General features: G+C 46.1%; 4 protein-coding genes across 7 annotated transcripts; 3 read left to right on the forward strand and 1 right to left on the reverse strand.

Annotated features, from left to right (window-relative positions):
* Positions 1 to 705: 705 nt before the first annotated feature.
* On the reverse strand, positions 706 to 3,343 carry slc22a13b (solute carrier family 22 member 13b). The gene is made up of 10 exons (XM_037279498.1): positions 2,895 to 3,343; positions 2,727 to 2,830; positions 2,502 to 2,656; positions 2,246 to 2,417; positions 2,058 to 2,178; positions 1,901 to 1,995; positions 1,611 to 1,825; positions 1,405 to 1,513; positions 1,118 to 1,312; positions 706 to 1,051 (listed from the first exon to the last, which is right to left on the reverse strand). The coding sequence occupies exons 1-10, from the start codon at positions 3,270 to 3,272 to the stop codon at positions 1,012 to 1,014; spliced, it is 1,584 nt and encodes a 527-aa protein (XP_037135393.1). The 5' UTR covers positions 3,273 to 3,343; the 3' UTR covers positions 706 to 1,011.
* A 739-nt stretch (positions 3,344 to 4,082) lies between these two features.
* Positions 4,083 to 7,927, forward strand: cry-dash (cryptochrome DASH). Its single transcript, XM_037279460.1, has 14 exons — positions 4,083 to 4,401; positions 4,731 to 4,903; positions 4,995 to 5,088; positions 5,150 to 5,280; positions 5,497 to 5,645; positions 5,774 to 5,862; positions 5,930 to 6,003; positions 6,073 to 6,162; positions 6,251 to 6,330; positions 6,465 to 6,524; positions 6,605 to 6,762; positions 6,822 to 6,941; positions 7,164 to 7,340; positions 7,494 to 7,927. The coding sequence occupies exons 1-14, from the start codon at positions 4,192 to 4,194 to the stop codon at positions 7,593 to 7,595; spliced, it is 1,707 nt and encodes a 568-aa protein (XP_037135355.1). The 5' UTR covers positions 4,083 to 4,191; the 3' UTR covers positions 7,596 to 7,927.
* Positions 7,928 to 8,400: 473 nt separating this feature from the next.
* myd88 (MYD88 innate immune signal transduction adaptor) lies at positions 8,401 to 10,347 on the forward strand. The gene is made up of 5 exons (XM_037279493.1): positions 8,401 to 8,784; positions 9,158 to 9,289; positions 9,346 to 9,523; positions 9,616 to 9,707; positions 9,996 to 10,347. The coding sequence occupies exons 1-5, from the start codon at positions 8,427 to 8,429 to the stop codon at positions 10,148 to 10,150; spliced, it is 915 nt and encodes a 304-aa protein (XP_037135388.1). The 5' UTR covers positions 8,401 to 8,426; the 3' UTR covers positions 10,151 to 10,347.
* Positions 10,348 to 10,725: 378 nt separating this feature from the next.
* Positions 10,726 to 24,297, forward strand: oxsr1b (oxidative stress responsive kinase 1b). Of its 4 annotated transcripts, none has more exons than XR_005101296.1 (20): positions 10,726 to 10,815; positions 11,131 to 11,489; positions 14,582 to 14,694; positions 16,685 to 16,793; positions 18,168 to 18,309; positions 19,374 to 19,429; positions 19,505 to 19,614; positions 19,676 to 19,777; positions 19,856 to 19,989; positions 20,145 to 20,193; positions 20,293 to 20,358; positions 20,651 to 20,773; positions 20,914 to 20,991; positions 21,852 to 21,887; positions 21,967 to 22,149; positions 22,245 to 22,300; positions 22,374 to 22,426; positions 22,641 to 22,709; positions 22,795 to 22,958; positions 23,020 to 23,160. XR_005101296.1 is itself a non-coding variant. In XM_037279457.1 (20 exons), exons 2-20 carry the CDS (start codon positions 11,402 to 11,404, stop codon positions 23,215 to 23,217), a joined length of 1,707 nt encoding a protein of 568 aa, XP_037135352.1. In that variant the 5' UTR covers positions 10,726 to 10,815; positions 11,131 to 11,401; the 3' UTR covers positions 23,218 to 24,297. The 4 variants fall into 4 exon arrangements, 3 of the variants coding, with proteins under 3 accessions (XP_037135352.1, XP_037135354.1, XP_037135353.1); XM_037279457.1 differs by having other exon boundaries at positions 22,795 to 22,859; positions 23,143 to 24,297; XM_037279459.1 differs by having other exon boundaries at positions 11,131 to 11,482; positions 22,795 to 22,859; positions 23,143 to 24,297.
* Positions 24,298 to 25,040: the final 743 nt, after the last annotated feature.

Raw genomic sequence — 25,040 nt, forward strand, 5'->3', positions numbered from 1 at the left:
TCTCCGATTTTTCTAGACCTGATCTCTTGTGTCTAATCAAAGTAAAACAAACTTCTGCTTTTACTTTAGAAGTCAGTTAGGGAATCCCTAACTTTCAAAAAGGTCAATCCCTCAAGTGCGATATTTAGTTCACTAAAAAATCTCAAACAAGCAACAAATTGTTCCTAAATAGGGGGGGTGCCTTGTCTCGTCTCGTCGTGGCGCCTCACCAATTCCCCAAAGTAATTTGATATGTCTTTTCCAAAACCCTTAAGCCACTCATGCCCACTGAGCGTGACAACAAAATGGGCGCATCTCCTTGGCGCGCACCCTAACAACAAGTCTTATTGATACTTTTAAGGCATTGTAAGGAAAAGTCTGCCCTGGCTTGTCCGAAGCCACAAACATGACAGTGACCACAATTGGTCATTTTTCCAGTATTTGAAGTTGCGTTCAAGTGCCCAAATGACCTTGGCGCATCGAGGAACTCTGAGTCATCCTTCTTGCAGCCGAAAGACAACCGAAGAGAATCCGTCACAGCAATAACAAACACTCGTATATGGAATGTGTTATAGACTGCTCTTTGTATGTCTGGCAGTCTTGGAGTCAGCCAATCAATCTCACCCGCGCGTGAAAGAGGACATAAACCAGAATTGTGTCATTTGCGCTCCAAAAATCGACTCGCTGATAAATGAGGTGGAGGTTGCTTTTAAAATGTAAAATTGCGACCCGCTCCATTAAATGTACAGAGGCAGGCGACCCACCCACTTGCGCACATTGTCAGCCTATTTTGTCATTTTGCTGCCATCTACTGGCCAAACGCTGTAACTGCGTTTCATATCAATGCATTGCAGAAAGTCTTCCTTGATTAAGAACAGGATTTGAAAATTGCCATAACGTAGTGACAAAATAACCTGTGGGCAGAAAGTAGGTATAATATATACATGACAAATAAATACGAATGTAATGTAAACAAAAGTCCTCTGATGAGCTGCTGATTGTCCATATCAAACACAATGCTGTGCTTTTGCCTCAGTTTTCTTCTTCCTCTACGCAGGTTGTGTCAATCCTCCTAGATAAACAAAAAACGTTGTAAAAAAATCTTTTTTTTTTTTTTCCACAGGGTTCATCAACTCACTTTAGTGCGACGTGTTCCTGAAGTTCAGCGTTGAGGGTCTCCGGCAGCAGCAGGCAGAGGGCCACCGCGCTAATAGGTACGACGCCGTACACCAACATGGGGAAGGCGTCATGGTAGACGCCCAGCAGCCTTATCAGGGGTGCCAGGATGCCTCCCACACGAGAGCACATGGAGTTCAGACCCACGCCGCTCTGCCTAGCAACACACACAATGGTCAAAGCCATTTTTTAAATATTCGATTATTCCATAGCTGTAGGCGTCAAGAAACGAAATCTTACCTACCTTACCTTAGTGCGGTGGGGTACAGCTCTGCTGTGTAAACATACACGATGCAGTAGCAGCCAGTAGATGCAAATTTCCCAAGTATGGCTATGACCGTCGCAACGACAGGAAGGTCTGGAATGACAAAATGAGGGAGGGGGTGCATCAAAAATGTCCATTGTCTTCTAACAGTGCTTCTGCACGTGTTCTTTTTTTTTTATCCAGAAGTTACCCTTGGGCACGGCGATGGTCGAGAGGCAAGCGGCCCCCGCCAGACACAACAAGACGGCCTCACAGCGTCGCCTCCCGAAGCGCTGGATGAGCGGGAGAGAACCCAGACGGGCGGGAATCTCCACCAGGCCAAAGACCAGCTGCGTCAAGTAGATGTCCAGTCCGAAGTTGCCCACGTTCAGGCTCAGGCCGTAGTACACCACGCTGATTCCGAACCTGGTGAGTGAGTCGTACTTTTTGCTTCTTGCTTTCCCTCGCGTCCGTCCATTTTGAGCGCTGTGAAATCCTCACCAGACGTAGCCCATGAAGAGCGCTCGTTTTCTCAAATATGGCACCCTGAAGATGTCCAACATACTGCCTCTGCTGGGCGACTCATCCACATCCATCTAGAATGAGGATATTGTTGGAATGGCTTTTTGTTACGCTTGAGCATTATGTCGGGCTTTACTTTGTCCAGCAGATTTTGCGCCACTTTCCTCCTGTTGACTTTTGCTGCTCTGCGCACCTCCTTCATGGCGTCCTCCTTCCTGCCCTGAGTCATGAGCCAGCGGGCCGATTCTGGCAGGATCCTGCCGGGTTCAAAGGTAGCTTTACTATTTTCTCCCTCCGATGTAAGTGTCATGTCCCGGGACCAACCAATAGAATACGGCCAGGACAAGAAGAATTGGGCTGTAGAGGGCCAGTTGGAGGCTCCTCCAGTCGCGGATGAAATAGGCCATAGCGGACAACAACATGAGACCGACGGGGTAAAAACTCTGGCTGATGATGGTGCAGAAGGCAAACTTGGACGACTCGCACCACTCGCCACCTTGGGTCAAACACAAGGGTGCCGTTGAGTTTTGGCAGCAACAACAAAAATTGGATGCATTGCTATTGGCCGCACGTCACTCACCTATCACGAATGAGTTGGTCAGGATTCCCGCCATGGACGCACCACACAGGAACTTGAGAACAATATAAACGTGGACATTGGGAGAGAAGGCAGCACTGACGCCAAATAGGCAAAGAAGAAGAATGCTGAGCAAGACCACAAAGCGCCGACCAAACCTAAAAAAAAATACAACCATCACATTGAATCAAGCGGATTATTGCCAAACGGACGAAGATTGTAAAGCACCTGTCAGCTACGGTGCCCGACACAAAGGCTCCGATAAGAAGTCCGGCCATGTAAATAGACTGAGACGCCTCAATCAGCGTTCTTCTGTCACACACCAGATTAAACTGAAAAAAGAAAAAAAGAGCGTGAGAAAGGAAAATGTTGCCCTTACGACCAAGCGCCTCTCACCTCTGTCACAATGCTGGACGCTCCAGTCGGCACCTCAAACTTGGACCCGTTGAGGCAGGCCGAGGTCGCGTTGAGGCCGTACAGCTCGATGGTTTCCAAATCGGCCTGGACCGGCGTGAACATGAAGCAGGTCTGGAAGCTTCCATCCGGACTCACGGGGATGGTGAGCTCCTTCTGCCTCTCCAGGCTCTGGCTGGCGTCCACCCGCTGCAGGATCCAATCGGTGTCGCAGTGGTTGGGGAAGTCGAGGCCCGTGAAAACCTGACCGATGACATCGAAGGCCACGAAGATGTTGGGCACGCACAAGGCGGCCACCAAGCGCTTCTGGAATGAGCCGAACTCTCCGATCTCCTTGAGGATGGACGCGAAGGTACTCATGGTGGATCGCTCGCCCGCTGGACTGCAGAACAACGTGCAATCTAAAGGCTTTTCAGTCCTCCTCGTTAATATTTAAACGCTCACGTGTGTTTTTATCACGAGAAATCTGCTGTTACAAGTGCCGAGCAAAAATGTGTGGCTTTTTTTCATCACGGTCGGAACTGCAGTCATTTATTAACATCTTTATCACGCGAGGACAAAATCCAGTCGGCTCTGAAACCGGACCTCTGAGCAACCAGAACTGAGGGTAGGAAGAAAGAGAAAACGGGATGGAGAAGTTGACAAGCCAACAGTAGACACAAGGAAGAAAAGCAAAGACCCCCAAAAATGTAAACAACATACCACTATATGGGATGATGGGGTGATAAGACAACAGCACACCTAACGATAGCAGTAGTTATCACATTTGTACTGGCTGAAACGGGTTGAGGAAAGGAGATAAGAAAGCCGGAGAGAAGATCGCTCCCTGTCCCTGGTGAGTAATGTCAGAGTAGCTTACTATTTCAGTGTAGTCTATTTTCTCCCGTTGGTGATAGTGTTTCACGCAGTGATCATGTCGTGGGCTGTGGAACTCGATGTGGAGGCAATTAGTATGTACATTTGCTCTGCTGCCGTTAGGTAACTGGGGAGGAAATGCAGAACGGACACATTGGAAAAAAATAGGCAAAAGACCTATACTTGGTTTATTCATTTCACCCTTGATGGGTAGGTCATATAAAAATAGATTTCGATGGTGAATATTATTATTATTAAAAACCTGACTCAGACAGCAAACATAAAAGCATAACATATTTCAAATCACACATTCAATGACCAATGTCAATTGATTTTATAGAAACATTATGAATGCATAAAATAATTGGAGTTGCGGGAAGCAAAAAAAAATTATGAAAGTGTGTTACACAAACGCGACGCGCGTATGACAACGTGCGTTTGTATAACCGAACGTGACCGAGCCTCAACCAGAGCTTGTCCGCAGGAGACAACCGGTTGGGTTTTGACCGTTGTTTGTGTTTTGGAGCCCGTTCTTGTTGTTGTTCCAATCGGTGGCTATCGACGAGCAGTCATGTCCACTTCCCGAACGATAATCTGTTTGTTAAGAAACGATTTACGAATCCACGACAACGAGGTAAGAACGAACGCGCATTTACGTTCACGTCGTGTTAAAAACGGACGAGCACGCTTATATTGGATTGTTTTTGTGTGAGTAATCTTTTATTATGTTTTTTAAAATATATATATATATTTTAAGGAGCATTTTGTCGTTTTGTTGTTCTTGTTCTACAAGCTACTTTTAGCTCGTTTGCTGGCATGTGGAAGTTCCGGTGTACACTTTCACAATAAAATAGTTATCAGATCTGCAAATTGACTGTCACCACCACTCTTGACAGCATGACTCAATCCAAGTGGGAGATGACTGTAATGAAGTGCTATGTATGTATTGTGTCCCCCATGTAGGTGTTCTATTTTGCTGAAAAACACGCTGACCACGTCGTGCCGTTGTACTGCTTCGATCCCAGACACTATGTGGGGACCTCCAAGTACAACCTGCCGAAGACGGGACCTTTTCGCCTGCGCTTCCTGCTGGAGAGCATCCAAGATCTCAGGAAGTCGCTGGTGAACAGGGGCAGGTCATTGTTTTCCTTGCTTTCATTCTACCCGGAATGCACTTTGCCTTTTATGGCACACACACACACAGTTTTGTGTGTGTTTGTAAAATAGCAACCTGGTAATAAGACGGGGCAAGCCGGAAGAAGTCGTCGCCGACCTCATCCAGCAACTGGGCTCTGTCAGCGCTGTCACTTTCCACCAAGAGGTTCGAGTCCTCACGTCATCATCGGTTTGATTTTTATGACTTGCTATGAATTTAATGACAGGCAACATCCGAAGAGCTGACTGTGGAGACAGGTGTAAAGGACGTGTGCGCACGCATGAAGGTCCAAGTGCACACCTGCTGGGGCTCCACACTGTACCACCGAGACGATTTGCCATTCCCACACATTTCCAGGTGAGACTTGCCGACGCACACACAATAGAAAATCATTTTTGGAAGAGGGATTTGCAACTCGGTGGCACCAATAGATGTATTAAAGATAAGTTCATACAAGAAAGTCACATTTGTATGCAATCTGCAACTTGGCCACTTGGTGGCACCAGACGCCTCTCGCAGCATCCCGGTGGCTGTCACATTTCGCCTGTACGTTAATTAGGATCTGTTGGTCAGGCTTCCGGATGTTTACACTCAGTTCAGGAAGGAAGTGGAATCCAAGAGTCAGGTCAGACCTGAGTTGCCAACCCCGGACCGGCTGAAGCCTCTTCCCGGGGGGCTTCGAGAGGGAGACGTTCCCACTGCGGCGGACCTGCAGCAGACAGGTACAGTACCTTTTTGAAATAATTCAACACGTCACAATGACATAAATTGATTGTATAATGAAAAAAAGATTGAAGAAATTAGAATGAAGGAATAAATAAAAAAAAAACTCACTTTTACTCACTCACAGAGCCTTTGAATGACCCTCGCTCGGCTTTTCCATGCGCTGGCGGTGAAAGTCAGGCGCTGCGCAGACTTCAGCATTATTTTTGGGACACGGTAAGTTCATTTGACACAAGTTACGACATATGACTTTTGAAGGAAACATTGATTTGTCTTCCCAAAGGATGCGGTCGCAAGCTATAAGGAGACACGAAACGGCTTGGTGGGCGTGGACTATTCCACCAAATTTGCGCCCTGGTGAGTGTTCCTTCTGTGTCAATCAAATCTCGAAACAGAAATAAAGCGACTGTTTTGGACACTCTGCAGGCTGGCCATGGGCTGCATTTCACCAAGATATATTTATCATCAGATACGCCAATACGAGAGGGAGCGAACGGCTAATCAGAGCACGTACTGGTCAGTCGATGAGGATTTTATATCGGTTGATATCTTTTGACATGATTCAGTACGATGAATGTTTCTTACCGTTTCATTTCAATGGAAGGGTTATTTTTGAGCTCTTGTGGCGTGATTACTTCAAGTTCGTCGCACTCAAATATGGAAATCGTCTGTTTCAAGTCAAAGGTGAATATTGTTCCAATTTCCTTTGAAAGCTTTTTTATTCCTGTAAGAAAGCGAAGAACTGTGGTATCATCTTGGCAAGATTCTTCACAAAAACATTTAATCAGTGAGTTGTTGAAATACAATTCTCTCCATAGGGCTTCAGGACAAAAGCATTCCTTGGAAGACGGACATGACGCTTTTCAACGCATGGAAAGGTTTGCACAGCACTAATACCGAGCTATGGCACACGCGGTGTTCGATATGTCTGGAATGTTTATTTTTGATATTTGTCCAGAGGGACGTACGGGTGTGCCCTTCGTGGATGCCAACATGAGGGAGTTGGCCGTGACAGGCTTCATGTCCAACAGAGGGCGCCAAAACGTGGCCAGCTTCCTCACCAAGGACCTGGGCCTTGACTGGAGGATGGGAGCTGAATACTTTGAATACCTTTTGGTAAATTCTTTCATGCTTCTCCTTTGTGTCAGTAGCACTTAGAACACATCTTCCCGCAGGTTGACCATGACGTCTGCAGTAACTATGGCAACTGGCTGTACAGCGCGGGCATTGGAAATGACCCCCGGGAGAACAGAAAGTTCAACATGGTCAAGCAAGGACTCGACTATGACAGTAATGTACGTTCACTGCGGTCTCGCTATATAGCGGATTTTCATGTGAATCTTTTCGACTTGACATCCTGGCTGGATTGCCAATATCTGCTATTTATATTTGTTATGTACGTGTTCCATACTTAGTTCAGTTTAAACGTCATTACAGTGCTAAACGAAACTTTTCAAGTATGGTCTTTCCGAAATATTTTGCTCTTGTCGGAATTCTAACCCGATACTCATCCTTAGGGCGACTATGTGCGGCGATGGCTTCCCGAGCTGCACAAAATCCGGGGGGCTGATGTGCACACGCCGTGGACCCTCAGCAAGGCGGCGCTATCGCACGCCGACGTCACCCTAGGTGAGACCTACCCCACCCCTGTCGTGGTGGCGCCTGAATGGAGCCGACACGTTGGAAAGAAACAGGTCAGTCGGATGGGACAAAAGAGTCTCAAAACAAGCTAATAGGGAGTAGAAACCTTTCAAAACAAAAGCAGTAACGCGCACAAATCATTTTTTGTGCGAAGGCCGAAGCAGTCAAAATTCTGTTCATGTTGACTCGCTTTTGTTATTTCACAGAACGGGCCGTACCCAAGAGGCAGAAAAGGCCCATCCCACACCCCCAAACAGCACGGCGACAGAGGCGTCGATTTCTATTTCTCCAGAAGCAAAAACTTGTGAGCTTGGATCCTTTCCAGCCGTTACAATGCCAAGTTTGTTCGCCTTCTTCTGGTCAAAGTTATGGTGCTATTCAAATTGGTTTCTTACATTTAAAATGGTGTTATGATGCAGGGGACTTGCCTTCATTTGTTGTCTTTTTGTGTTTAAACCACATATTTCCGCAACACATCTGTGAGGTCTGCGATAACGGGAAATGTGCTCAGGCGAGAGAAAAGGGGGCGGGAGATGACTTGAGGAAATACTCTTGTGAGAAGAAAACAAAACTCTTCTACAGCAACCAAAGCCACACACAGAAAGCGTGCGAAAATGTTAGTGCTCAAGGGGCCATGAGACAAAAGAAATAGCTACAATGCATATATGAATTGGTTTATTCTAAAACAAGATAATCATTCATTTATTTATTTAGAGAGAGAGAAATTGAGAGAGTTTAGGGGAAGGAAATTGGTGAATAGATAGATAGATAGATAGATAGATAGATAGATAGATAGATAGATAGATAGATAGATAGATAGATAGATAGATACAAACATGATTTAGAAAGTTACAAATCCAGAAGTTACAGTTGTCATTGTATTGTGTGTGAGAGAAAAGAAATATTAGAAACAGCTCTCCCTATGCTATGCATTGGTTATTTACACAAACTATTAATAAACAGTATATATATATTATTAATTGCACACATCTAAAAAGTTTGGATGCTCTTTGTATTATTTTATCAACATGAAAATATTCGAGCAATCATCACTGCACGATCGTCTGTGGGCAGTTTAGCGGCGGCGGCGGATCCGCCCACGCGTGACGCACTTCCCATCAGGTCAGGTACGTTGTGCAATGTGGAAGTACTCGCAAAAAGAAACACATTTCAGAAACAACATGGCAGCGTGCTGCACGACGGTGGTCGAGGACTTGTCCACCGTCCCTCTGGTCGCCCTTAACATGAGCGTCAGGAGAACCCTGAGCCTTTACTTGAACCCCCGAACCGTGGTGGCCGCCGACTGGACGATGGTGGCCGAGGCAATGGGCTTCTCTTACCTGGAGATCATCAACTACCAGCAGGTTCCCAATCCCACTGAGCGGCTCTTGGTTGACTGGCAGGCGTGCTCGAGCGAGGCCAGCGTCGGAAAACTCTTGTCCATCTTGGAGGAAGTGGAGAGGAACGACGTCGTGGAAGAGCTTCGTCCTCTGATTGGTACGCTTTGGAACAGGAGCTAGAGATCTCATCACTTTTACGGAACTTGTTCAAATTAAAAGGACGCATGACTAAACACGTAGCACTTCCGCCAACAGCGGTTGAGCTCCCGATTTACGGAGGTTTTTGTGCGTGTGTTAAGTCTTAAGTCAAAGAAAATCCGAAAAGTCAGCAGACGCTTTTGAAAAGTCTACTTCGAAGTCATGATCAGTACAGTAACGGAGGGGCCGGTCAGCTTACGCACGGCACGTTCACAATAACAACAACAACAACAAAATAGTTGGAAGCAAAAAAGTGAAAGAATGCCATTGTGAATCTGGAAGCCGCGATGGAACGACGTTGATCTCTCTTTTCTGTCTTTCTCTCCGGCAAGATGATGACGTGAGGAAGTATCATGAAAGCTTAAAGAAGAGGGCGGTACGTCCCCTGCAGGTCCCCGAGGTGGACAGCTGCATCCCTCGAACGCCTGAGCTCTCTGGCCTCACCCTGGGGGATGATCCAGAAGGTTAGTAAACGCTTCAAAACCTCTCTTCAAAAGCATCATATTCTTTTGACTTGCAGGTTCTCCCGAGTTGTTTGACGCTTTCATTTGCTACTGCAAGAGCGACATCAAGTTTGTGCACGAAATGATTCGAGAGCTGGAGCAGACCCACTACCGACTGAAGCTTTGCGTCTTCGACCGCAACGTCCTGCCCGGATCGTGCGTTTGGACCATCACTGGCGAGCTCATTGAGATGAGGTGAGACAGTAATGCACAGCACCATATATGTTTGGCTTTTTTTTTTTTTTTTCCCCCCCTCCTGGTTTTCACTCTGATGTTTCTGTATTCAGATGTAAGAGGATGGTGGTTGTGATCTCAGATGAATACATCGAAAGTGAAGCCTGTGACTTCCAGACTAAGTTTGCACTCAGCCTTTCTCCTGGTGAACAATTGATCTTGTTTTATATATGTTGTTCATGTTTGGCTTTATACAGTGGTACCTTGACTTAACGAGTAGATCTTCACTGGTAAGGATTTTTTGGGGAAGATGCCAATTAATACTTGCATTTGAGGGATAAACCCAATCAACAAATATGATTTAAGGATGTAATTGTCCATTCCTTCCTCATTGTTGAGGAAGTAAGATTTTATTGGCACAAGTCAAGGTATCAGCGTATTTGACAACTTTGTAGGTCCGAACTAAACTTTTGGCCTCCTTCTGCTGTGACAGGAGCTCGGAATAAACGACTCATCCCCGTGGTGTACAAGTCGATGACAAAAGAGTTCCCGAGGATCCTAAGGTTCTTGACCGTGTGCGACTACACCAATCCATACACGCAGACCTGGTTTTGGGAACGGCTGGCTAAAGCTCTTTCTCTGCCATAGTTGGGATTGTTAATAGTGTTTTAAAGGTGCTTTTCCATCAACTATATAGAAACTTTTGGGACCCAATACCAAAGATATTCTGCAATTCTTAAATGTCATTGTATTCATTTGTTTCATACATTTGATGTCATTTTTATGAATGTAGTAGCCTAGCCTGTGTTATGATTGACAAACAATGTGCAGAGATATTTTTGCTAGCTCTTTTGCTCAAATTTTTATTGTAAGGATTGGACTGCACTTCACTTCTACCCTTCCTTTTTGATCGTCAGCATGAGATTACAGCAGAAAGGGAAGTGTGAATGGATGTGTACAACACTTCTGCATTTGACAATACACTTCTACATTTGACTGACTGCTTTTCTCACTTCTTGCCTTTCATATTCTATAGTCTTTGTGTGTGGTTTTTTAAAGGATTTACAGCTTGATAACTACGTCATTTTAGGCAAAACGCCTAAATAAATGCAAGCAATTTTACAAAGCGTCCACAGCGTGTCGTTATTGCGCAATTCTCGCATGTTATTTCAGGCACCGCCAGTGGTGTCGCTATTGAATCATTTCCCCGACAGTGCAACCTAGTCACAGCCCGACCTACTGCCGTATTGTCCAATCCAAACTTTTGCTTTTATTCTTCTTTCACTTGGACGGCCGGTTGAGCTTAAATCGAGGTGACGAACTAAATACTATTCTTATTCATTATAGTTTCGTAATGAAGGAAATACTTGGCACAAAATGAGTGTGTTGCTTGTATATTAGCGACAAACTTCCCGTAAATCTAAAATGAGGGAATGTTATGGAGGTGTCCAGCCATTGTGACGGAATCCACTCTTGAATCTTGCGTGTTTCATTAAGTGTAGCGTTACGCGAACGCAACTCAGTGGAAAGCCGACGTTTTTAATCATTATTTTTAACATATTGATGTAGTTTTCACTTTTAATCTTGCGGTGTGACGCCACGGTGTCATTATTTTTGTCCCAATGCAGGTGCGGTAGTTTGCTCGTTCCCAGCCGCAGTGACCACATCCAACATGGCCGCCGAGGCGGTCCACACATTGGCTGAGGAATGCAGTAGGCGGGGCTTCGAGTCTTGTGTCAAACTTTGGGAATGACAGCACGAGTGCTGCAGGATTCACAAAGAACGCTAAAGAGTCGCCCTTGTTGCCGCTCCTTGGAATTACTTGGGACTTGACTTGTCTTTTGTTCTTTCCCCAACACCCTGCCTGCGGCGCCGACACTTTTTCTTCGACGGTGTCAAATGGCATATACCTCAGCCATGTCGGAGGACCTGAGTTCCCAACCGTGGTCCATCAACAAAGATGACTACGAGCTACATGAGGTGATTGGTATGTGATATTACTGTTTGCTAGCTTTCTTTCCCCCCTGACATTCTGTGAATAGACACGCTCGCTAACGCTAATACAACCCGTGATATGTTTTCATTTCATCTTCGAAGCATCTTTTTAGTTGAGCTAATGGGTGGGTGACTTTAATGTAGGACAGTCCTTGCCGGGCGGTGTTAGAACTTCGACTATGTGGAATGTTTCCACTGAGAAAGACAACCCCGCCCAGTGGGGCTACGCCGGTTTGTTGAAACGAGGGTTAGAACAATGTTGCATGTCGGGGGGGGGGGGGGGTCGCTGATGGTGTTGGGGTACGCTAGCCTGTCGTGTGTGTGTGTGTGTGTGTGTGTGTGTGTGTGTGTGTGTGTGTGTGTGTGTGTGTGTGTGTGTGTGTGTGTGTGTGTGTGTGTGTGTGTGTGTGTGTGTGTGTGTGTGTGTGTGTGGTGGTGGTGGGGGGGGGTCGCTGATGGTGTTGGGGTACGCTGATGGTGTTGGGGTACGCTCACCTGTCTTGTGTGCAGGCACTGAGTTCGAGTCCCGCAATGACTGTGTGTGCGTGTGTGTGTGTGTGTGTGTGACGAAAAAAAACGTAAAAAAATATGCAAACATGTGCAAAAATTACAAAACTATTCATCTAAAACATACTATATTAAATATATTGTAAAATAATCAATTTATTACAATTTCACTATGATACTTTCTTTACATTCAACAATCATTTGAATTGTAAAACGACCCCCCCAAAAAAAATCAGTTAATGAAATCAAACTTCTCAAATATTTGATCTGTCAAAACAAAATGTAATTGCCAATTGCTGCTTGTCAAAACAATAGTTTTATTGTAAGAAATACAGGATTCAAACATTGGGCTTATATTATTCCATATACGATATGAAACTAGCAGTAGTTTTGAAATCACAAGCCAGTAGATTGCTCTCGCATACCTGCTCCATTAAGAAGCTAACTCAAGGCCATGCTAATCTTATAATGTGTCAATTGGACTTCATGAACTCTAGCTGACCCGAGTGCAACTTCTCATTAGTGATTGGAATCACCTCCTTGTGTTTAAAAACCACTTCAATAAATTTAGCAAATTTATGGTCTTTTTCTTCACCCTTATCCAAAGATGTTGGAATATACTGACCTTCGAGGGGAGTACCTGAACCACCGGATGCATGGAAATCTTCCATCGGTTTTTATGCAGTCGTTCAATTAAATTGTCTTCAGTAACAATGTCACTTTCACACATTGAAAGCGTTATGGCAACAGCCGTAACATGGCTTGTCAAGAAATATGCTTACAGAAAACACACGGCAAAGTCTTGCAAAGAGCATGCTTGTTTTGTCAATGTTTTGGCTTTTTCTATTTGGCTTTGGACGCCATCTCAGGGAGGACGCTTGACTTCAAAATGGTGCGTCTGACAGTATACTGTATACATGAGTGATATTTACAATATCAAGGCTGTAATGGAAACAAAAGCAGGAAAAGCTAAGCTAACTTGGAACGTTGGTACTCTATTGATACATCCAATATCAATGATCTTAATGTCTTGGTATTCCTGACAGAAATGTTGTAAATCCTATTTTTCCCTTTTTGATGTATGTTTTTTAATCGTCTTTAATCTGATCAGCTCTCCAGCTAACATAAATGCAGTTTTGCTAACAAAATCTGAGGTCAAGTTTACGATCAATTGTGTTGTGCCTCATTAGTAGCAGACGTAAAGTTTGGAACAGTGCCCGCTCGCTGCTGTCGCCAACTACGGCGAGACAATTGATATTGTCTGATAGTTGGTCAATACCGCCGCTTTCTCTTCCATCCAAAGCGGGAAAAGTTGTCAACTGCTTCTCAGATATCCACAAAAAGGAGGAGGAGGAGGATCCTATCGGTTTGATAGATTACAAAGAAACATCCATGTCAGACTTGCTCGGCTGGTCTTTCCGCTTCTTTCCCTTGCGATGGTTTTACGAACAAAGATTTAGTGGTTGCTGGCAGCCAGCCAGCCAGTCAGGTGACTCGCCTTTTCACGATTCTTTTTTCCGATTTTTTTCCACTGAAACGGTTTCCCTTCAGCGCAGTGTCAGGAATCACGTTGGCCATCCTTGACGACTAGCTGTTTATTTGCGTTGAGGAATTGACATCCCAATGTGGTCTCGGCAACTGGATCGCTGTGTTTGTTTAAGTGTGTGTTTGTGTTTGCTTCGGTCGGGACCGAACCCCAAACACTGGCCCGCCCCCAGAGGTTTGTGAGGTCCCGCTTGTAGTTTGTGCAGAGATTACTCGAAAGCTTTAGAGCTGGGCTTGGTCAGCAATCAATGTTTCTGCTGTCCCCCCTCCACCTTGTAGTGTAAGCTCTCAATCGATTCCACATTCAACCTCTGTTGAGGTTGGGAAAAGTAGCACGTCTATTTTGATACTTTAAGAAGTGCAAATATTGGCTTTCAATAAAAGTACAAGCTCATAACCTTAACTTTGGCAACAAATGACATCATTTAGGCTAACCCATATACGTATAGAGATAAAAGAAAACAAGACCTGCCCACTTTCCGCGTCTGTCACATGCAGGACATGACTTGGGAAATTGCAATTCGATTGGATTATCATCACAGGCCGCACTCGTGTTGAATATTTCGTGAGCATTGCTTGAAGCCATATTACAAACGTAAACAGTGAAATTCACAAGGGCGCTGCCTGGATTTGAATTGAACTCTGGGAAGGGATTTGGTCTTGGGCGGCCCGCCTCCTGAGCTCCGGTTTCCAAATCTTCCTCAATGAAAAGTCCAAACAATGGGCACTTTGTTAATATTTGGGCATAGGCAAGATGAGGGCAAAGGGGGTTAGCAAAAGCTTAGTGGAGGCTGGGCGAGCACGCTGCTCATTCTTCCTTCCACCCCTGAAAGCTTCTTGCCCGAGGAAAAAGTGCTCTCTGACAAACTGGCCATTGAGTGCAAAGTGCTCGGCTAAAAACGGGCCAGTGAAAAATAGAAATGGATAAATGAACTCTTTTTCATATTGGGCCTTTATTTGATGCATTAAGTAGGGCTAAAGCCAGAATGGTCGTTCAGCGGCTCCATAACGGGGTTGCATTCTCTTTTGCAGGGAGCGGGGCCACAGCTGTGGTTCAAGCCGCCTACTGCATCCCGCGCAAGGAGAAGGTGGCCATCAAGCGCATCAACCTGGAGAAGTGCCAGACCAACATGGACGAACTCTTGGTAAGCACGTCTGATAGCATTATTGCTCAAGTCATTTGAGATTGTCCCAAAATGTTTCTTTGGCGTGTGAGATCAAAACAAGACAATTGCGAAGCCAGCCCTACTCATTCTTCTCAATGAAACAGTTCAACTTTTGGTGTCAGTTCCAATCTTTCCACCACAATCTGTTTCCGTTTGTTGCGCCCATAGTGGCTCCTCTGTGCGATTGTGGCACCACTTTGCGACGCAACCGGCCGGCCGGCTCATGACAATCGCTCATTGAGTTGCTCGCCTTTGGATGTCCTGCCGCACGCAAACGACCAGACTCCATAAAAGAGAAACACGAGCGTCACCGCGAGAGGCCTGACGAGAGTGCTGTCATTTCGATTCCAGTTTATTGAATGAAAGTGAAACATTAAGAAGTAGTTGTGAAAGTACAACAAGCTTGATTGGATTCTTTTTGGGGAGGCTCAATGTCGACACTGACGCTTTATTAGTTAGCATCCTGCGCTAACAGCTAACACCGCTTATTTACAAGAGGAACATGTTGTATGACATCGCTTCATTAGCTTCAAGATAGTCACACGTTTTGGACTCAATCTTACTTGTTTCTTAAAGGCTTGCTCTTTCGTCATTGAAATCCCCGAACAGTCCATTCTTCCTTTGGCTCAAAGATTCATGACAGATCAATGGTTTCATTTGATCCTTATTGGTGGAGTGTGAAAGTGCTCACATTTGCTTGACACAGATGCCATCAGAACATGTGGGCCCATCCGCGCCATACGCTTACAGTGACCTAATCCCCGCAACAAAGACCCCTCCCTGGTTCTCACATTGTCTGCTGGAAAAAGATGGGCAAACCTGCCAACTGCCCGAGCACCATATCCTCCCTGTTAGACCATTGTTTGTCTTCTGGCCCGCCGAGCCGCGCCGACCCGACCCGCAACATTATTGTTCTCTCTGGGCGCGGAGTGTCCAGAGATGGAACGACGGGCAAGACAACCCGCCGAGTTGTTTGTCGGAGCCGCCAGACTGGAAGATATTGGGAAAATTGGGTCATGGTTTGGGTTCAGACGCAGGTGGAACGTGACCTCACCTGTCGTCCAAAGAACCCGATGGGTTCGTCGATGGGAAATGCACTATATGACTCAAATCTAATAGACCCTGGTTAATTAAATTTCTCTGCTCAGAATATGAATAATTCATGTGGTCATGCTGAGATTTCCATTTTCCACCTCTGAAGCTTTGTATTTTGCTCGTCCTCTCGCTGGAGTGAAGACGAGGCTTGGTGCTTGGAATTGTGTGTGCGGCGGCGGCGGGCGCATTGGTTAAGAACGCTTCTACCCCGCAGGGCTTCCGGTGTTTGATCGCTGCACTTTTGACACATCAGTGCTGCAGATGACGTTCACTTTTACTGCTTTATCTTCTCAAACTGGGCCTTGAGCTTGACACTTGGACTAAAAAAGAATTAAATAGATCAAATGTATGGTAGTTATGTTGAATTGGCAACAGGATTGAAGCCCTCTTCTCATAGATCCTGGAAACAAGCACTCCAGTTTCTTAAAAATGTCTTGAAGTTGACGGCTGATTCATTTGCCAGCATGATCTCACTCTCTCTGCTTTCCAAGGACATGCTTTTTTTTTTTTTTAATAGCCACATAAAAGCCTTTTTTTTTTTTTTTTGCCGCACGTGACCGGCCTCTGACGTCATTTCCACGGCAAGTATTGCACTTAATTTCCTTAATTGCCTCATCATGAAACATGTCAGCATTACTGTAGCAAGGCCCAAGCACCAGGCAGTAATCTCCTTCCGAAGAATAAATCACCTCAATGTGAGCGGAAATTCAAAGAGATTTGCGAGCGGGGTTTAACCTGGTGACACAACTCGGTATTAAAGATAAGACTTGATACAGTGGTATAAATGTGTGTTAGCATGAAGCTAGCCGAAGCCAAGTTGTGTCGTTTTAAACACACCGGTTGACTTGCCACCATTTTCTTATTTGTGTTTCAGAAAGAAATCCAGGCCATGAGCCAGTGCCATCACCCCAACATCGTGACTTACTACACCTCATTTGTAGTGAAGGATGAGCTGTGGCTAGTCATGCAGCTGCTAAGTGGCGGTAAGTCAATGTTCGGAACAAATTCCACGGGGTCGTTGCATCGGTGCTAGAAAAAGCGGGATCCGTTCTCGCGGATGTCGTCGGCCGTGATTGTGGGGAACGTGACGGCGCTGATCTTCATTGTGTGCGCCACGTGAGGCGTAACGACGGCGGGGCCGCGCTAATAACTGCGTCGACGACGTCAGTGTGGCAGAAGCTGCAATTAAGCAGCGAGAGGATCCGCGCGGAGGAGGCCACCGCCCGCCAGCTGTAGCCCATTATTCTGTTCCGAAGCCCCAGGAATGTATCGAGGCAGCAGGAAATATGTGGCCACTTCCTAATCACTATAGACACCATGAAAGCAACGGTCATGCCGTCTTGGTGTCAGCGTCACCGCTAGTGTTAAACACCACCAACAAGTCACTTTGTGACGGCCGCTAGTCTGACTGGATTTTCATCACAGTGTGTTGAATTGTGAATGAAATGAAATGACTCCAGTTGCACTCCGTGTAAGTGATAGCGCCCAGATGGCTTGTCTGCCCCGCTGGGATGGACTCGAGTACATCAGCCGGCCTGCCTGCGTGGCTGCCTGCCTGCCGGCTTCTCTCTCTGGTTTCGCGCGGCCCTCTTGATGTTGACTTATATTGAGTGCGGCAATTAAATGATGGCCACGTCTGCCTCCAGTGGAAGTGGGTTTTATAGCCTTGCGCTACTGCAAAAAAGAAAAACGCCCTCCATGTCTTCAAAGGCCGCTAAGAAGCTAATAGAGTCGCTTTGTCACCAACGTCTGGCATTTGGACACGGCGTGTCATATGTCGTACGAGCCGAGCCGGGCTGTGCGAAGCCATGCTTCCTCGCCCGCTTTGCAAAGCCGCTCAGCAAGCCGACACGTCCCGTAACGGTTTCTCAATTACAACGTCGGCCGCATTCGGATTCCGGGCTCGTCGTAGGTACGCTCTCGGGCTTTACTGGAAATTCCTGTTTGGAAAGTGACATATGACTGCAACGACGGCCACGGATTGAATTGCCATCAGAGAGACTTCCAGTTACAAAGCCGGCGGGACAGAACATGAGTCACGCCGCAACGAGCTGGGCTGAGCTGAGCTGAGCTGAGCTGAGCTGAGGAATGTCTTCCCAGAAAACCAATATGAAGCCAAGCTCTCACCGGATGCCAAGTCAAGACTTTGTGAATTTTAGCGCAAGTCGCTGGATTGACTTTAATGATCCCCCGAAATGCTGAGCGAGCGGGTTTGATGGCTTATTCCAAGCCATAAACATAGTCGTCGATGTTTCTTCAGTCCATTCAGTCAGTCACAATTTGTTGCTTTTTGTTTTTATCGCGAAGCAACCGAGCGGCGCTTTTTTAACGATTCCTTTCTTGGTTTGTGTGGTCAGGCTCCGTACTGGATGTGATCAAGCACATCATCTCACGAGGCGAGCACAAATCGGGCGTCCTGGACCAGCCTAGCATAGCCACCGTCTTGAAAGATGTTCTCGAGGGCCTCGAGTACCTGCACAAGAACGGACAGATACACAGGTAAAATAGTTTTTAGGAGAATGATTGCAATGCTACAAGACGAAAGTAATCAAGTCATCCAAAAGCAAAATCAAAGCAAATACGGCGAGATTGAAATCATGCTAACTTCCATTGGTTGAAATGGCCACGTATGCCAACGTGATTCCTATTCCCGCTCGAAAGGCGTGGCATTTCCTCAGCGCCGCTTTTCCTCCCACGAAAGGTCAGCCACGTTGTAAAGATGAAGCTCCAAATGAGTCTGACCGAGCGAGCGCTTGATGCCTTATCAAATTGCGATGAACAAAGGGGGGGTGAGTCACTTTGGGGGGTCACGGCGATAACCAAATGAAAAGCAGCTGTGTCAATCTCGCTGGGAATGGTTGTGAACTTGACCGCGTGAATATGCATGAGCCCAATGTGTCAATGGCAGATTTGCGTGCCACGGGAAATGTCATCCCCAAAGCTCTCGTCTAAGCCAGTTCAAGAGCGGGCTAAGTCGCTGCTCCCAAGCTGTCGCCGACCGACCCAGCGCTTGCGTCTTCCTCTTCCTTTCCGGCTCAGGCTCGGGTCCGATCGGCCCACGCGTGTAAATAATGCAGAGCGAGCTTTGGGCCGGGTGGGTCGCGCGCTCGCTTGGCAGATTTCCCAGAAGCCGATCAAAGCCATTGATTGACGACAAGACGGTGAGGAATGATGAAGCGCCGTCCGTCCGTCCACGATGCTGAGATTGTAAGCGTTGCCACGCCTTTAACGGACAATTAGGACACGAGAGGCGATGGATCTAATTAGAAGACAAAAATGTCTTCAATTGTTTCTTGTAATATTGTATCATGCACGGATGACATTCCCATCCCGTTTAAGCTGGATCACATGAGCGGGCCTCAGGGCAGGGAGGGGGACTGAGACCCAGCCAGAAGCTCCCATCTTAGATTCTCACCACTCGCGGTCGATATTTGACACGTGCCGGTCGGTCAACTGCTTGACCTGGCGCTACCCAGGTGCCACTTTGACACCAGCAGCGCACAACCAGAACACCCCAGACAAGTTTTGCTCTACCCTTTTGCTCTTGTCTCAAACCTCCGCAGAGACCTCAAAGCTGGAAACATTCTTCTCGGAGAAGACGGTTCCGTGCAAATTGCAGGTAAGCCAATCTTTTTGGACTTGAATATTGTTTAGTTACCAAAATGCCTCCCCTGAAACCTTCGTCTGTGGCCAGACTTCGGCGTGAGCGCCTTCCTGGCCACCGGCGGCGACATGACTCGCAACAAAGTGCGCAAGACGTTTGTGGGAACGCCGTGCTGGATGGCCCCCGAAGTGATGGAGCAGGTGGGCGCGTCCTCCCGTTGCTAACCGTGACGACGAGCGCTTCACCAAACTGCTCCTCCAGGTGAAGGGCTACGATTTCAAAGCGGACATCTGGAGTTTCGGAATCACCGCCATCGAGCTGGCGACCGGGGCAGCGCCTTACCACAAATACCCGCCCATGAAGGTCGGCGCCTCTCTGCAACGTTGGCTCGCTCGCCGCCGCCACCGCCACGGGGAGGGTTAACAACCGTGGTGTGTTCAGGTGCTGATGCTAACGTTGCAAAACGATCCGCCGGGCTTGGAGACGGGCGTCGGCGACAAGGAGATGTTGAAGAAGTACGGGAAGTCCTTCAGAAAGATGATCTCCATGTGTCTCCAAAGGGACCCGGAGAAAAGGTGAGGGCAATCTTGCATGTAGCTTTGCCTCCATTTGAATTATTTGTTCGCGTTAGCTTATTGCCGATGCTGATGAATTCATCAACGTGTTCACAAGCCTCCTGCTGCTCCAAATCAAAGCAACATTGCTAACGGTCTGCCTTTGTGCTTCTCAGGCCAACATCTTCAGAGTTGCTGAAGAATAAATTCTTCCAGAAAGCCAAGGTAGGTCAGAGCCTCCCCTTCAGTAAAGCCGTGCAATGAGCTAGCAATGAATGTGTTTGTGTGCGCATTTACATTTTTTTTTCTTTCCACTGTTGCTAGACCCACGACTACCTCCTGGATAAACTTCTTCAGAGGGCTCCCACAATGTCAGAGAGGTCGAAAAGGGTGAGAAGAATCATTTTCTTGATTTGATTTTTGGAAGATGGAGAAAAATGTTGGGTGTTAAAAGATTTGATTTGAACACAGTGATGCTAACTTACCAGTGGTGAACTGGCTCCCTCTAGTGGTGGATGAAAAGAATACCAGTCAATGTTTCTTCTGGATATGACTGTTGCTTCCTATCTTTTTTCATAAAACTCGAGAGAAGAAACCTTCAGTAAACTTACGCTTTTGTTATGTTTTCAAAATCATGACAGAAAGTTATTGGGGCTTTCAATTTGTTGCCGGCTTGTTCCAGGTACGCCGTGTTCCAGGTTCCAGCGGGCGTCTGCACAAGACAGAGGACGGCGAGTGGGAGTGGAGCGACGACCAGCTGGACGAAGAGAGCGAGGAAGGCAAAGCGGCCGTGGCCGCCTTGCGGGTGAGCTGCGCCTGCCGGCGGCGGCGGCGTGCGCGTGCCTCCCTCCTCCTTGCCCTCGTTTGTTTGGTCTCCAGTGTCCGTTGTATCTCCATGTGCGTCTCACCTGTGCGTCTGTATGTATGTTCTGTTTGACGGCGAAGGAGCAGCAGGTGAAGCCTGCTGGCGCCCCCCGGCGACAAGTGCGCTTCTCCTACCCACTCGAGCTTCCGGCGTCCAGGGTTGTTCACTTGCCAGCGCAGTACACATGGCCTTCCCCTAACAAGGAAGGACTCTCGTTAGCTCACGCTCAGCCTTTGAAAAGAATTGAAAAGACCAAAAAAACGTCAACACACTACATTTGGAACAACATCCAGTGCAAAAACAGACCACCTGTTTCAGCGAGAGTTCCCCTTCCTGGAAGCCATCTGTATTCTGTTTCCAATTCCTCCCTCCCTCCCTCCCTCTTCAACATCTCTTTTCTGTTTTGGTTTTATTTACTCACCAAATCACCTCCAATCAGTTGCACCTTCAAGTAAAAACGGTTGAAATTTCAGTTGCTGCTTTTTTTCTGGGCCACATGTCGGACAGACAATGATGTCGTTTGGGTGCAAATACGTACATGCGCGCTTCCTGTTTGCGACTAACACGGGCCGGGCTGCTTTTTGGTTGCCGGGCGACAACAATTATTTCACGCGTTATAACTGTGTGATTCTTTGCTGAACTTTTAATCTTCTAAAAGGGGCCAAAAAAAGTGCAACTTTGCTGTGTGTATCTCTACTCCTGGTTATGAGGTACTAAGTAGTTGTGTGCAGTTTCCCCCCAGAAATTGATATTTATGCACGCTACACTGGTACTCAGGATCCAAAAGTTAAGAGCTGTATAGAAATGAAGAAAATGGGTGGGGAATGGTTTCAAGTCTTCAATCAGAGGAACTGTAAATAAGCCGTTTAACTCCGCTCACCTTCTTGTGTGCCAGCCATTTTCTTCCTTTGACCTCCTGTGTGCCCTTCACAGTACATCCTGTGTGCCCTTTGACCTCCCGTGTGCTCTGCTTACTAATGCCAGGACAATCTAATGCTCCGTATTTGTCTTTTGCCAGTCGCCAAGAGTGAAGGAGGCGCCCCACAACTCTGAGGTGCGTCCTCCGAGCATTTTCCTCGACACGTTCGATGGCTTCCGAACGAACGGCAGCTTGACTGGCGTTTGTATCGCAGATGTTCCAGACGCCGGAGCCTTTGAACGTACCTACGCCCGCTACTGCCGCCACTGCAGGCGAAGCACAACTACCTCAGGCTGCGGGCACGCTTGCGCCACCCGGCGCCGTAAGCGCACCTGTCGCCCCTCACCCTGCATCATCAGCACCGGATGGAGGAAGCGCCATTGCTGCTCCAACGCTGGTAACGCACACCTATACGAAAGAAACGCAACAACCGTTTCAAAGAAGTTCAAATGTGATGAAGACATTTTCAATGTCACAAATTCTTTTTCACAGGTTCCTTCAGCCTCAAGCAGCGTGACCTCTCCAATTTGTTTGGTGCTACGGTTAAGGTGTGTTTCAATTGTTGCCATACCTGCTTTCGCTTCTCTTGTGATGGAATTTGCCCCTCCTTATCCTTTGTAGAAATAAAAAGAAGGAGTTAAATGACATCCGCTTTGAGTTCATGCCAGGCAGAGGTAAGCCACATTTTTCAATGAAAAATTGCAAAAATGCCCATTCATTTGAAATTGCCAAAATATCGATGTTTTAAAACATGTAAAGTTGTCAATAGAAAAATATGAATCATTTCATAATTGTAATACAGTGAGTGACTCTGAGGTACTACGGTTGTATATGGGCTCCCTCAAGTGGTACTCGCTCTCGCTCTCTCGCTCTCTCTCGCTCTCTCAGACACAGCAGACGGCGTCTCGCAAGAGCTGGTGTCAGCAGGCCTGGTGGATGGGAGGGATTTAGTAGTAGGTAAGTGCTAACGTCCTTCCTTCCTTCCTTCCTCTGTCCAGATTCAAAATCCAAATGTAATACTCGTTTTTATTTTACTTTGCAGTTGCTGCAAATTTGCAGAAAATTGTGGATCAGCCTAAAACAAATAAAAATGTCATTTTTAAACTGGTGAGTTGCACAGCATGAGGTTTAAGCGACATCCTTTGCTTAAATGGCCATGTTTAAATTGTGGTCCTGAACAGAATCTTCCCCAAACTCACTCGATAGGTTAGAAAAAAAACCAAAAAACTTGACACCAGTATCGTGGTGCACGGGCTGGGCTCTTTGGAATGGTACACCAAAGAATCATTGCTTAAGTTCTTGCTAAAGACCTAATCTTGAACATTTTGAGATCATTAAAAAAAAAAGTATTTTGGAAATATTGACATTTTATGATGTGTACTCTTTGCAGGCCTCTGGAATCGAGGGATCGGAAATACCAGATGATGTCAAATTGATCGGCTTTGCGCAGCTCACCATTAGCTAAGTCGATGTTTACGACAATGGGACCGTGACTTGCCTAAAAGATGTGAAATTGTTGAGAAAAGAACATATTTAAATAGAGATTGTTACTTTTTCTTTCTTTTCTATGGCTGTAAAGAAAACCACTACTGCCAAAGAAAATGACTGTTCAACAGCCGCTTTTTATTGAGGCGGCGGGCTCGAGTCGAACGACGCACAGTTTGAAAAAATGTTTACAGAGTAGTTTAGTGGCTGCGAGAATGTTCAACCCCATTTGGAGTCTTTCCTTCGATATTTGCCGCATTTGCACATTGTCAACTTTCACAATGCCTAAAGCGAAACTACTGAATGCCAACGTTTCAACTCTGAAGAATCACAAAAAAGAAACGCATGAAGGCAAGGTAGGCCCATTTGAGATCTCCAGTAAATAGTTCGGAACTCATTTTGCCCAGCATATTTATTTTCAATTGCCGCGTATTTTTTGATATCGTGGCAAAAATTACGACGAATCCTTGAGCTAGCATCCAAAAATCAAACACTTGCCTCAGTTTGTTGCATCAACCTAAAAACAAATCAAGAAATGGCGTGAATATTGACATTTGCCTTCATCATTTTGATAGAATGACAACAGCTGAAAGCACACATTTTCCCCAAACACGTTGGTAGCCAGCTAAGGCTTGTCGGTCTACACACAGAAGGAAGTACTTGATTTACTCGTATGTAAATAATGAAATGGGGATGTTTTTTTACTGGGATGTTTCACGCTTGGCCTTGGATCTGTCTCAAACTATTTTGATGACTTTTCTTCCTTTCTAACCAGAGTGTCAAAATTCCATAAGTGCAAGCCGCAACATTTAGTGGACAGGATACATGCCGTATCTTTGCTTTATCTGATCAGATCAAATATAAAAATGTTATATAGTAATTAGAATCCTGACTGTCCACGCTGTTTTGGTTGAGGATTTCCAAGAATGTTTCTCATGAGGCTTTTTCACCAGGAATGATTTTAGCTGTTTGTGGCAGCGAATGGCTTGTTGTCACTTACAGAACATGTACAAACATGTATTGTTTAGCAAATATTAAATTCAGAATGTTGTATTGCGTCATTTCCTGAGTTTTCCCTCACTCTTAATATGAGTGACAGTCATTGTAGTAAAACCTTTTTTTGTGAAAAAAAAAAAAAAAGTCAAAGGCAGCCGAGAAATAAAGTCAAGTCCCATGGTGGTGAGTCAGTCGCACCGTGACATGGCTTGGAGAGAGCAAATATGCAGGTCGGACCGAACCAGATTGGACCTGACCCCGCCCGCCACTCTGAAGCCATCCACTTGTTTCTATGCCAAGAAGAACTAGTGAGGAAACCATGCATCAGGAAGCCAGACATTTGACAAATGTTATCTGAGGTGGTTGGAAAAACTTTAAGAATAGCCTACACTTACATCATATCGTTAAATATAAGTTTAAAAAAGTAAAAGAGCGATTTTGTTTATATTTTAAAACAAAAATAGAACATATTGCGAGAAACAAATGAAAATACAACGACGTATACGTTTTGGATTCCCTGAATTTGACCATAAGATAGCAAAAGTGTACCGTGCGTCGCCCTCTGCTGGTCAGTAGGAGAAATGACGCATATGTATTCGTTTTGGATTCCCTGAATTTGACCATAAGATAGCAAAAGTGTACCGTGCGTCGCCCTCTGCTGGTCAGTAGGAGAAATGACGCATATGTATTCGTTTTGGATTCCCTGAATTTGACCATAAGATAGCAAAAGTGTACCGTGCGTCGCCCTCTGGTGGTCAGTAGGAGAAATTACGCATATGTATTCGTTTTGGATTCCCTGAATTTGAC

This window comes from Syngnathus acus, chromosome 20 (assembly GCF_901709675.1).
Source record: "Syngnathus acus chromosome 20, fSynAcu1.2, whole genome shotgun sequence".
Taxonomy (NCBI): Eukaryota; Metazoa; Chordata; class Actinopteri; order Syngnathiformes; family Syngnathidae; genus Syngnathus; species Syngnathus acus.

What these genes read in the sequence shown, in the direction of transcription:
- slc22a13b (XM_037279498.1), bottom strand. Translation starts at nt 3,272, where the DNA reads ATGAGTACCTTCGCGTCCATCCTCAAGGAGATCGGAGAGTTCGGCTCA. An exon ending in GACCAACTCATTCGTGATAG is followed by an intron (nt 2,418 to 2,501) that starts GTGAGTGACGTG and finishes GTTTGACCCAAG; the next exon opens with GTGGCGAGTGGTGCGAGTCG. An exon ending in CTCTTCATGGGCTACGTCTG is followed by an intron (nt 1,826 to 1,900) that starts GTGAGGATTTCA and finishes CTCACTCACCAG; the next exon opens with GTTCGGAATCAGCGTGGTGT.
- cry-dash (XM_037279460.1), top strand. Translation starts at nt 4,192, where the DNA reads ATGACAACGTGCGTTTGTATAACCGAACGTGACCGAGCCTCAACCAGA. An exon ending in CCATTCCCACACATTTCCAG is followed by an intron (nt 5,281 to 5,496) that starts GTGAGACTTGCC and finishes TCTGTTGGTCAG; the next exon opens with GCTTCCGGATGTTTACACTC. An exon ending in GACTCGACTATGACAGTAAT is followed by an intron (nt 6,942 to 7,163) that starts GTACGTTCACTG and finishes ACTCATCCTTAG; the next exon opens with GGCGACTATGTGCGGCGATG.
- myd88 (XM_037279493.1), top strand. Translation starts at nt 8,427, where the DNA reads ATGTGGAAGTACTCGCAAAAAGAAACACATTTCAGAAACAACATGGCA. An exon ending in AGAGCTTCGTCCTCTGATTG is followed by an intron (nt 8,785 to 9,157) that starts GTACGCTTTGGA and finishes CTCTCCGGCAAG; the next exon opens with ATGATGACGTGAGGAAGTAT. An exon ending in CCTGGGGGATGATCCAGAAG is followed by an intron (nt 9,290 to 9,345) that starts GTTAGTAAACGC and finishes TTTGACTTGCAG; the next exon opens with GTTCTCCCGAGTTGTTTGAC.
- oxsr1b (XM_037279457.1), top strand. Translation starts at nt 11,402, where the DNA reads ATGGCATATACCTCAGCCATGTCGGAGGACCTGAGTTCCCAACCGTGG. An exon ending in CATGCAGCTGCTAAGTGGCG is followed by an intron (nt 16,794 to 18,167) that starts GTAAGTCAATGT and finishes TTGTGTGGTCAG; the next exon opens with GCTCCGTACTGGATGTGATC. An exon ending in CCATTGCTGCTCCAACGCTG is followed by an intron (nt 22,150 to 22,244) that starts GTAACGCACACC and finishes TCTTTTTCACAG; the next exon opens with GTTCCTTCAGCCTCAAGCAG.